The 11,653-nt window shown below is 50.8% G+C and overlaps 3 protein-coding genes across 3 annotated transcripts; 1 reads left to right on the forward strand and 2 right to left on the reverse strand.

Annotated features, from left to right (window-relative positions):
- Window positions 1–987: 987 nt before the first annotated feature.
- Window positions 988–2,959, reverse strand: BDZ83DRAFT_765083 (cyclohexanone 1,2-monooxygenase; the record flags this gene model as incomplete). The annotated part of the gene is made up of 3 exons (XM_060515240.1): window positions 988–1,565; window positions 1,636–2,442; window positions 2,539–2,959. The coding sequence occupies 3 exons, from the start codon at window positions 2,957–2,959 to the stop codon at window positions 988–990; spliced, it is 1,806 nt and encodes a 601-aa protein (XP_060359248.1).
- A 545-nt stretch (window positions 2,960–3,504) lies between these two features.
- On the forward strand, window positions 3,505–4,739 carry BDZ83DRAFT_710434 (uncharacterized protein; the record flags this gene model as incomplete). The annotated part of the gene is made up of 2 exons (XM_060511588.1): window positions 3,505–4,501; window positions 4,561–4,739. Exons 1-2 carry the CDS (start codon window positions 3,718–3,720, stop codon window positions 4,737–4,739), a joined length of 963 nt encoding a protein of 320 aa, XP_060359249.1. The 5' UTR covers window positions 3,505–3,717.
- A 4,674-nt stretch (window positions 4,740–9,413) lies between these two features.
- BDZ83DRAFT_590396 (general substrate transporter) lies at window positions 9,414–11,173 on the reverse strand (the record flags this gene model as incomplete). The annotated part of the gene is made up of 4 exons (XM_060506334.1): window positions 9,414–9,620; window positions 9,685–10,657; window positions 10,729–10,920; window positions 11,025–11,173. The coding sequence occupies 4 exons, from the start codon at window positions 11,171–11,173 to the stop codon at window positions 9,414–9,416; spliced, it is 1,521 nt and encodes a 506-aa protein (XP_060359250.1).
- Window positions 11,174–11,653: the final 480 nt, after the last annotated feature.

Below are 11,653 nucleotides of genomic sequence, written 5' to 3' on the forward strand. Positions count from 1 at the left end.
ACGCTGCCCACGACAGAAATATCACCAGACCACCACAGACAGGAGTTGGTAGACTGGGTCAAATCTCTTCCTCCTCACCTGCAACTGCCCATCGGCTCAGCCCGCACTCAGAACTTTGATAAAGATGTGCATCAGTTACACCTTCCATATCTCACCACCATCATTGTCCTTCACCTCAAACGCTCAGCCAACACTCTGCCAGAAGCACTTCCTCCGGCCATACTAGCAGCATCATGTATTGCCAGAATATTGCGCGATATCTTATCTCGAGGCAACACTCGCTTTTTGATGGCAATCACCTGCTGGTACACTGGAACGGCGTTCATACCACTACTTCAGGCCTGTCAAATCCCGCACCTAGCCAAAGATGCTAATGACTGTCTTGACATCCTTGTGAGGGCAGCAGACCAGCTTCAGATCATGTGGGGTTCCGCCAACGTCATCAGGCAAGGCTTCTCACGTCTGAGAGGTACCAACTCAGGTGCGATACGAGTTACAAGGCCGGAGGCAGAGAACATTGAGCCCATCCATGATCAGACTGGTGTTGCCATGCCTGATCCACCAAATGTCGAAGCAGTGACATTGGACAGAGGGGGTTTCGATGACTTTGACTGGACTGCCCTTTTTCCATTCGCTACACAACACACTGGAGGAATCGCTGACAGTCTGTTGACTGGTCGGGCCCATGGCACAGCAACAAGGGGCTTCCCGTCTCCGGATAATGCGCTATTCCATGAGACACTCCTTAATCAGTTTGAGGATTTATTTGAACCTTTCGTAGATTACCGTCTGGACTTCATGGTGCCTGGGTGAATGCCCCGAAGGCGGGTCCATGTAGGCTTTGCACATAATGACTAGAGTAGGCTAGGGTAGTAGTAGTCTGACAATAGAAGTGAATCAATACTGCCAGCGCATCATACTGAACGATGAAACACTCTGTTACTGAAAATAGTAGTACTAGTCTAACGATTCGGCCTCGAGCTGGGCTCAAACCTTGCCCAAAACCTCGGCTTTCTCTACATACCAAGACAAGTCGCTCTTTGAATCCATTTCCCATTCTGTAAACCCGTTGCCCATGAACCTAAAAGGATTTGATGTACGATAGCAAATGTTGAAATCTTCACCGCGGATGTTGCTTAGCATCCGGTTGAAAAGGTGAGCACTGCCACCGAACAGAGCTGTAACCCTGCCATCGACACGGTTCCTCTTGTACCAACTCTTGCAGCCACCGCTCCATACGAGTGTCTTGTGTACTTGGTCGCTGTACTTGATAAATGCATCCACGACCTCTTGCTTTGGTTCAACATATTTGATGTCCTCTGTAGCCATTTTCTTCACCCACTTCACAAAGTAGTCTCCTGTCCAGTTCAGAGACTCCACTAAGGACCCATGACCACCTAGGCAGTTGGGTCCCATCATCATGAAGTAGTTGGGATAGTCTGGGACAGCAACTGAGACATAGGAGTCAGGGTCCTCAGCCCATCTTGTGGCAAGGTCGATGTTCCCCTTTCCGACAATTGGATATCTTGGACGATGGGAAACGTCAAATCCCGTCGCACAGACAACTAAAGACATGTCAGATACGCCGCAAACCAGACACTTCAGGTCATACATAGTAGATGACTTTTTACTTACTGACGTCACAATCATAGAACTTGCCATCGGCTGTGTGAACACCATTTTTCGAAACGCTGGTGATGGCACTGTTGGTGATGTTGCAGTTTGGTCGCAAGAATGACTCGAGGTAGCCAGGCCCAGGCGTGATGCGCCGGCACCCCAACTCCCACTTTGGAATAAGCTTCTCACACAGCTCGGGGTCATGGCCTAGCTTTTCTGCCATCTGCGCTGCTGCCAATCTCATGCCCTCTTTGTTGTTCTCGCCCTTCCTGAAGATGTAGAAGGACTTGTTGGTGCGTGAAATGATTCCCTTCCTGTGCTCGAGATGGTACTCGGGATCATGAAACCTCTTCCTCTCCTCGTCAGTGTATCGTGGGTTGGGGTCCGGGTCGTCCCTTCCAAGGTGCTTGGATGGAGGCGCGCGATAGTACACCCAAGCAGGTCCTCTGATGAAGTTCAGAACGTCGGTGCCAGGTAGCTTGGCCATTTGAGGAACGATCTGAATGCCAGAAGAGCCGTTTCCAATGACAGCAATCCGTTTGTTGGAGTAGTCAAAATCGTGATCCCAGCGAGCGGAGTGAGTGATGTGGCCCTCAAAATCTCGTAGACCCGGGACATCTGGCCAGGATTCGTGAACAAGTACACCTTGTGCAGAGATCAGGACGTGACAGAATTCATCACGCTGTTCGCCCTGGTGTTCTACCGTAACTTTCCACTGGCCAAGCTCTTCCTGCCATACAGCGCCAGCAACCTTGGTGTTCAACTGAAGATCACGATCAAGATTCCACTTCTTGACTGTGTCTTTCATGTATTGGAGGATTTCAGCTCCACTGGCATAAAAACGACTCCAGTTCGGGTTGGGGTCAAATGGAAATGCCTAAAGACATGATTAGCCCACTCAGGCTCCATTGGATGCTTGACGCAGGGCACTCACGTAAATGTGCGCTGGAACATCGCACTGCACGCCGGGATAGTTGTTGACTAGCCAGGTACCGCCGACCTCGCTATGCGCCTCAAAAATTGTGTGCTCAACGATATCTCGCATCTCTGGAAATCTGTGCTGGAACTTATGGGCCATGAGCAGTCCAGAGAAGCCAGCACCAATGGTGAATACTTTGATCTTCCGAGGGGAGTAGGCGAATTTGGTGTCGAGCTTGAAAGGATCGTCGCAAACGCCATTTTGATTGCTTACTGAAGGTTGTTGCGGAAATTTCGTATTGCCCTGGACAACCTCCGGTAGTTCTGGTGCCGGCATTCGTGGCACATCATTAGGAACGCGGGACGTTGCAACTGGGCCAGGGTCGACCGGTGCGGTGGCCGGTGCTTCAACGGAAGCAGTCATTTTGATAAGAGGATAATGTTGAAAGATGCTGTAAGGCTCCAAGGGGACGCGAAAGTAAGGTTGACCAAGGCGGTTTTGAGGAACAGGAGCACACGATGTCAAGTGGTTGAGCAGTAGGGTGAAGTCTCGGATGAACAATCCTTTTCTTCGTCTTTATGGTTGAGAGATGTTGTTTAGAGACACACGCTCCGCTCTACTGATCATAGCCCAGTCCGCACTATCTTTATTGGACCCGGCACATACTATGGCAATTCCAACGGAGAATGGCCTCATCGGATTAACATGATTCTCAGCTAAACAATTGTGCCAGTCACGCTATGGACTCATTAGGCCTAACCGTCCTCATTGGGTTGCCGTGTCTGAGTTGCCGAAGCCTACACACCAAATCAACCATCTTGAGTTGCCATCGGCTATCCCAAAACGGTTTCCCAGCGGGGGGAGGGGGAAAGGGGGGGGGGCTGGGGTAATGGCCGGGAGCTTGGGGACGTTCACGGGTCTAATCCTGACTCCAATTTTCCCCTCCCTCCTGTCTCGGCCCCGGTTGTGCAGAGCCGAGAACATCAAGTAACATCGAGAGGTACATTTGAAAGAGACATGAGGTCGATTAAGAGCTCGAGCCTCTGCACATCATTAAAATATTCGAACGTTCGAAGTACATCCGACTCTCAAGACTAAACGTTCAAACTCTACTCATCTTTCCCTCACTAGTTTCTTCCCTGACGAGCAGATCTAAGCTCTTAGATCAAGACGCCGCAGCCATGCCTCTCCCACAGTACACATGCAACGGTCCAATAGACCATACTATCATCCCTGATCGCAATAATGTCAGGGGGAAATCAGTCATTATCACAGGTGGTGCCAATGGCATGGGCGAGACATGTGTGCGAGCCTTCGTCGCAACTGGTGCTTTTGTTACGTTCGGCGATGTCAATGCCAGGGGCAAAGACATCGAGAAAGAGCTGAATGCAAACGGCGTATGTTGTACGTTTGTGGAGTGCGATATCAGGGACTGGGATCAGCAGAAGGCAATGTTCGAGACAGCCAAAAGCCAAAGTCCTTCCAAAAGCGTAGACATCGTCATCGCAAACGCTGGCATTAGTCGAAGTTCGGGAGACAGCCTATGGAATCTGGATGATCCAAATGGAGAGCCGGTCAAGCCTAATCTCAACATCGTCGATGTCAACCTCAAGGGGTCCTTCTACACATGGAAACTTGCAGTGCACTACTTCAGACAACAGCCAGAAACCGACGACAGGGACAGATGCTTCATCATCACAGGAAGCATGGTTGGATGGATTGACTCCCCCGGCAATTGGGAATACACCTCCACCAAGTACGGTCTCCATGGGTTCATGAGAACTGCCAGACGCTCTAGTTGGGAGCAAGGCATCCGGATCATCTACGTAGCTCCGTGCTGGATCAAGAGTGCGATTCGTACTGCCGAGTATGAAAAATGGTTGATCGACCACGGGGTCGAATTTGGGGAGCAAGAGGATGTTGCCAACTGCATGATGAGAGTCGCTTGCGACAAATCTATCAATGGTCAGTCTCAGAAACCAAACTATTTACGAGTATATCCTCTAACAAGATCTATTTTACAGGACGCTCGTTAATGATTACACCAAGAACTGTTGCGAAAGAAGGCTACATGGATATTGATCGAGACGACTACAAGGATGTTCCAGAAGACCAATACCTAGACAAGGTGCAGAAGGCTCAACTTGTCATAATCGAGGACAAATGGAGAGACGATTACAAGGTTAGAGTGTACAAAGATTAATATAGAACCAGCGGATCGTCTTCGAAGCACTATTTCCCATCTTCTTCGCAAGCAAGTTGTTCAACTATCGGCCAAGCTACCGGGGCTTAATGACGCCAGTAGAAAGACATCTAGACTGAGAGGCCTTTATAATTCCTTTGTGCGGCTCGAGCTTATTACTTCCGACCGATGTGTACATAAATAATCATCTTCTTGACAGTGATTCTGATTCTAACTCAGCTGGTGGTGATTCGGATGCCAGCTCAATCGGGTTTGGCTTGACTGGGAGCTCGTAAGGGTACTGGGGTTGAGTCGATGAAGCCGGCCAATTTTTGGCGCTTTCCTTCCCCAGTCTTGCCTCAAACTTCGCTGTTTCTGTGTTCCTCTTCTTTTTCTTGTACCAAAAGAACGCAGCCACGATGCCAACTATCGCCAGACCGACACCTCCACCCACAGCGCCACCGATGATCCCATTTCGATTGTCCCAAGTTGAGTTGGTGTTGCTTGTTGTGGATTCGAGAGGAGTCGATGAGGTGATCAGAGATGTTGAGCTTGCATCGGCAGAAAGAGACGCAGAGGCGATCGCAGAAGAGATCGCGGATGGGGTCCCAAGTGTCGCCAGAGAGGTTGTGAGGGCAATCGTGCTGGACGAAGAAGCGGCAGAAGAGGTGATAATTTTGCCATCGACGATATACACTCCTCTCCCAGCCATGCAGCAGATTGAGGCATTCTGGCCCTCGCCGCAGCAATAGCTACCATCGCTACGTTTGGTAATAACGACATCCATTCCACTTCCTGGTATACCGTCATCTGATTCTTGGCTGTTGTCAGCACTCACACCGTTCTCACTAGTCAATCGCTTTTTCAGACAGCCAGTGTATGACAATTGAAATTTCATGTAACTATGATTGGTTTTCTCAAGAAAGGAAGCTTACCGTAATCATCCGTGACACACAATTTCAAGCATTTGGGTGATTCCCAGGTAGGGTCTGTACAGCTTTCCCGCCAGAGCTGCTTGTGCTCCTCGTTCCAACACAGGCCATCCGCCTGACACTTGTCTCCTGCGATATTGCAACACATGCCATGTCCAGAACTTTCGCAAGACGCATATTTTTGAATGTTGGCATTGGTCAAATCATGTCTGTTGGTACCGTTGGGCACGAAACATGCCCCTTGGCCGGCAACGGTCCCGATTAGAGTCGTGAGAATAGCTGCGAGGACATGAAGCATGGTGACTGAAACTAGGGCGTATGATAACCTCTTGTGTGTACTGAGAGTATGGAAAAAGAGTGAAAAAAACGGAGGGGAATGGAAATCCAAGGCCGGAGTTGGAGACCCATATCGCCGTATGTAGCTATGCGGCGTGGAGTGGCTGTGAGATGCACATCTGACTCCACGAGTAGGATGCAATTACCTTCAGCTTCATGCCGCAACAAGGTAGTTGTTGGGACGCCGAATCAGGAAGACTTTTCTGAATTTCTTCTCCACTGTGTAGAAATCCTTATTTCTTGGCGCCTATTTCTTATTTGCTGTTGACCCTTGGTAGTTGGTTTGTTTGCTCGTTGGTTGTGAATATATTAATACCTGACACCACAATTTTTCCAAATCAGGCTCTTGGTCCAGCGCGAACCCCTTGCAAATTTGTGTACTGTGCTGACTGCCAAGAGCTGGATATTCTTGTTTGAGTAGGAAAAGCCGCGTGCTCCAGCCTGAAATGGAAAACGTTCAAGTAAACAATTGTGTCTCACTGAGTGTCTTCTAGAGGATCAAGAAAGTTGACGTAAATTTATGACGGATGCATGCGGGCCGTCCCTTAGAAGTTACCCATCCGGCATCTGACCTATCATGTACACTTAAGCGGCAATGTCCACACTTCAGAGTGGCAACGGATACTTAGAATGAGGTAACTGGGTAATGATAAGCATGTCTTGACTGGTGCCTATTAACCTGGGGACTTGTCAATTGCCAGCAGTAGACTATCAGCCGGGCCAGAGCACTATTGGCTGCATCATTAGCAGCTCGACGGGTTCAGCAACTCAGTGGACTCTGCACAGGTAGAAGGCCACATCTAAATATAACGTTTATTTGAAATTTCGGCGTAGGACAGCGACGATAGTTCGTTGGTGGTTCTTGGGATGTTGGACAACCGGGAAAGGCGTAAAAAATGGCCAGACTTGCTTCTTGAATGATTGCACAGGCGAACCCCGGAGGTTCTGACATGAGACTGTGCCAGCACAAATCAATCAAGCAGTCATTTGAATTAATACCCCCGCACTCAACCAGCAAGTGCCCTGTCCCAGAGGGCCTGCGAGATGGGACGAATGAAAGCTGTCTTAGCGGATATGACTGGTCAGGATTCCGCGTCGGCTATCCGAATTCCAACACTGCATTGTGTATCACCCGTGTTTGTCAGGTCACTGATGACGGTGGAATTTGAAACTAGTGGAACCTGAGGAAAAAACTCAACAAGCGTTGATAGAATATAATTGTTGGCTTAAGTTCTTAGTAGACACTCAAGGCAGAACGTCCTACAAGATTCGCCTCACGAGTCATGAAGGTGGCATATGATCTCTGAACAGGAAGATGCTCGAGGCGTCGCTGTCCTAGTTTCGATTTTGTGGTAGGAAGATGGTCAGTCTTGTTGATGGTATGAATTCTACCATATTGAATCACGTTAATTATAGCACTGTTTACTAACAGCTTTCTTCGCAGTCGTTGATGCACGTGTGCATCTAGGTAGCGGATCGTGCATAGCCGCAGTCATAGCCTGGCGTCGGCGGTAAGACTTGAGCGGCAGGCAATTGCCCAGAATGCAGCGTGTTCGTCTAAGAAAGACCCAATTGACGTTACTAGAATTGACTCGAGATTGCCGATATTGTTTTTCGGTCAAGGTTGGTCCGAATCCAGAGCCACACTCGAGATTGAACTTCCATGTCGAAGCCACCAACTGGCTGGAGGCTTGGACCCATGTTCTTTCCCTCATCCCTTCTACAGTGGGCCGTTCCCGGTGGGACACAAGGTAGTGGCGGGGCATCACGATTAATTTTAAGTCATCTTCAAAAAGTCACCTGTCATGGACCGGGCATCACGACTCACTCACTACAGGTAAGTTGGGTAAGGAGAATGCTACTTGATCGCTGATAAAATTCACCTAAATTGCAGACGCCAAACCAAGACTGGCGCCTCTACTCTGGAGGTTTTGCACAAGGCTATGATACATTCCCCTTCTGTCTTCCAGTTTTCTACCGGCAGGTGGATACAACCGAATTGCTTGAGAACCTTGAGATATCACGCGATTCTTTACTTCCTTCAGATGTCCCAAGCATTCAATCTAGGTCATTCTATCAGGTAGTTGAAGTTGAAAGAATCAGGCAAATCAAACTGAAGAACAGAATCTTGATGGCTTCACCCGAACCGGTTCGGTGCTGCCGAGGAGACACCAAAAATATGTCGGCGGTGCCGGATTGCCGGCCCACCTTGGCGCCGCGTCAAGGTGCCGTTCGGGCCGGCCCCACCGAGGCACCAGCCACGCGTCGACCGCGAGCCAAGTTGGACCATGAAGTCACCGTGGAGCTAAGCGTAGCACCAGACGGCACTTCTGCCGTTCACTGGCTTGGGACATGACTTACTGATTGCAAATTTGGGGCTACGGGACCGGTGAGAACCTTGCTCCTCGAGCTACCAAACAACGACTTTTCTTGGAATGCGCCACACCAAGCTCCCCTGCTGACGTGTTTTGACCACCATAGCGCTCTCAGCCATGTTCATGACGTGACACTATTTGACATGGCCAGGAACTGGGACAAGCCAAGTATGTCGTGTGCCCAGGAGTCATAATAAATAGGATTGATATAAGGCTGCCCAGGCGGCTCGTTTCTCCCATCGTGATGGAATACCAAGTACACCCAACCCAAAATCCTTCTCTACGCAGACGATCTACACAGACTCTCCAGTTGTCAGCCAATTCGCCCACACAACCTATCTGCAGAGTTCAAGACGACTCAACAATTCTACTATCTATCCCGCATCCGCCTACCTGAACAATGGTTGGTCTCCCTTAAAGTCCAGTTCTTGATGGCAAAACAGTTGTTAACTAAGAAACCAGGCTGGACGCGGAAGACGCCTTGCCACTGGCGCCATCATCGGCATTGCTATTGCCGGCTTCATCTTCATTGCTTTCTGGGTTCTATGCTGCTACTGCTGCTGCTTCCGAAACAAACGTAAGCAGCGCGGTCGTCAGCCTCATCCAGTCGGCGGCGGAGGTGGAGGCATGTTCTCTCGCTTCGGTCGCCAGCGCCGCGGCGGCCCGGCAATGATGGAGTCCGGCTACGGACACGGGCCCGGTCACGCACATGGTCATCACGGTCACCACGGCGTTGCTAGACCAGCACCAACACATGGTTACAGATAAAGGGCAGAAGACCGCGGATGGACGTCAAACAACATGGAGCACCATCACTTAGAACGAGAATGGGAAGGTCGGTCGTTAGCTACGAGGCGGGCATGGCGTTAGGAACCATGATTGTGTACAAGTATACCCAATGTGCGAAGGATCGGCTCGTTTTTGTTTTCGATAAAGCGTCAAACTGGATCTAAAGTCAGACCAGTGCGCTGAATGTTACATTAAGTACTATCTGTGTCCGGGTATTATGGGAGTGTTTGTGTGCCTGTGTGAGTGAGATCTATTGACAAAGATCAAATGTGCTCGCTTCCGTGCTCCTCGCGTTTCTGCTCAACCGCCTCAACTCTGCGCTCAAGGTCGTGGGACTCAACAGTCGACATGTCCAAGGTCGGGATGAAGAGAGGAGCCTCAGTGAAGAGATATCTCATCTCTTCCAGGGGACGCTTAGCAGTCTCGGGGAGGAACGCCCAGAAGAAGAGGGCGTTGGTAAAGTTGCACACCTGAGTAATCCGTATTAGACACTATCATTTGTTGGACCTTGCGCCAGCCTTTGTGGTAACTTACAATGAACAGAATGTACCAGCGCCAGCCAATGCCGTGCTTGTCATCGAGAGCCACAGAGGTGGTCTGGCCGATGAGAGTGTTGAAGGCGTATGAAGTCATGGTAGCGATGGAGACACCCTTGGAACGAGTCTTCATATCAAAGATTTCGGCAGGGATAATCCACGACAGAGGACCGCAGGTAGCGCTGAAGCTGAAGTTGTAGAGCCACGTCATGGCAATGAAGCCCCAGGCGGTGGCTCCGCTAGCATGAGGAGAGCCAGGAGGGAACTTGGCCAGAAGGATGGTGGCAATGATGAAGGTAACGCAGTTGCCAAGGTTACCGAAGATCAAGGGCCAGCGGCGACCAGTCTTGTCGATGAGCATCATGCAGAGGAACTGAGCGACGAGGGCAATGACGGAGGAGATGGCCTGGTAGCGGAGGGTCTCGTCACCAGCGATGCCAATCTTCTCGTAGATTGCGACAGAGTAGTACTGGATGGCACTGACACCGGTCATCTGAATGGAGGCCTGGAGAGCGCAAGCGAGAAAGAGACGACGGAAGCAAGACTTGTCGGTGAAGAGCTCCTTGTAAGACTTTGCGGAGCCCTCGTGCTCAGCGGCGATGGAATCTTGGATCTGGTCGAACTCGGCGCGGACCCAGGCATCGTTGATGTCGCCGTGAGCGTGGAGCTTGGCCAAAGTGGCAAGACCCTCGTCAAGACGGCCATGGTCGATGAGCCAACGAGGAGACTCGGGGAACAGGAGAATAAGCAGAGCCAATATGCCACCAGGAATACACTGGATACCCAAACTGACGCGCCATTGGTTGTTGTCGTTCTCGGCAAACCCAATGTATGTTCCGTAGGAGATCCAAGCAGCAGCCAAAGCACCGACACCGAGCATGAATTGTTGCAGAGCAGTGACTCGTCCACGAATGCTAGGGTGGCAGAGTTCGGCCTGGTACATGGGAATGATCATCGTCAACATACCGACGCTGCGAGTAATTCGGTCAGTACATGTATTGTCCCATCACGTTGGCAGATTTGGGTTGAGGGATTGACGTACCCGATACCGGCGAGGGCACGACCAGCGTAGAGGAAAGCGAGAGACTGGGCAGCGGCCTGAAGAGCACCACCGAGAACGAAGATGGAGGCACCGATGAGAATGGTCTTCTTACGGCCAAGTCTGTCACCGGTGGGACCGGCAAGACCAGCGCCGATGAAGCCACCTCCAGTGAAGACGGAGACGACAGCGCCACTGGGAAGGCGAAGGAGTTAGTCACGATGCTTCTGGATTCGTAGAGATTGATGGTTGACCAGGAACTCCAGTCGGTAGGAGCTCGGAGGTAGGCGGTGACTTACATCTCATTCGGGTCTTCGCCAAACTTGGTCTTGAAGGAAGCCGAGGCAATGGCAGAGGCAATGACACCCAAATCATAACCGTAGTTGAAGGAACCGAGTGAGGCGAAGACGCTCACAAGGAATTGGTACCACTTGGGAGGGAGCGCCATGATGGGCTTGGTTTGGGGGAGGGGGGGGTTGGTGAAGGACTCTCAAGCACGTGTTGAGTAAGTAGGTAGTCGTCGCGGGCTTGTCAGGAAGTAGGCAAAGTCCAAGCCTGGGCTGCGGAATCTAACGATTCGAGGGTTCAGGGTCAAACCGACTCGTCGAGCTGCAATGGAACGGTCTCGCGTGTTGCATCAGCACGAAGGGATCGTCGCGTCTTTATAGAATGTTTGACAGACCCCATGTTTCCCCGTATCCACTTTGGCCCGAATGTCGCATCGGATGTGAGCGTGGGAGCATCGAAGAGATCAAGCAGGTCTGTCTCCCACACACTCTCTCGTGCTCTCCCAGAAGCGTGGGCTGGTTTGGATACAACAGGCTAGCGCAGGCCAATCGTCAAGTAATGTTGCCGTGGTGCGTTCGGTTGGTGGTAAAGTTACCGGGGGATATGCGAGAGTGGAGAGGCATTCGAATCCCTGGCTTGC

Source organism: Colletotrichum acutatum (assembly GCF_030867785.1).
Source record: "Colletotrichum acutatum strain CBS 112980 chromosome Unknown BDZ83scaffold_153, whole genome shotgun sequence".
Taxonomy (NCBI): Eukaryota; Fungi; Ascomycota; class Sordariomycetes; order Glomerellales; family Glomerellaceae; genus Colletotrichum; species Colletotrichum acutatum.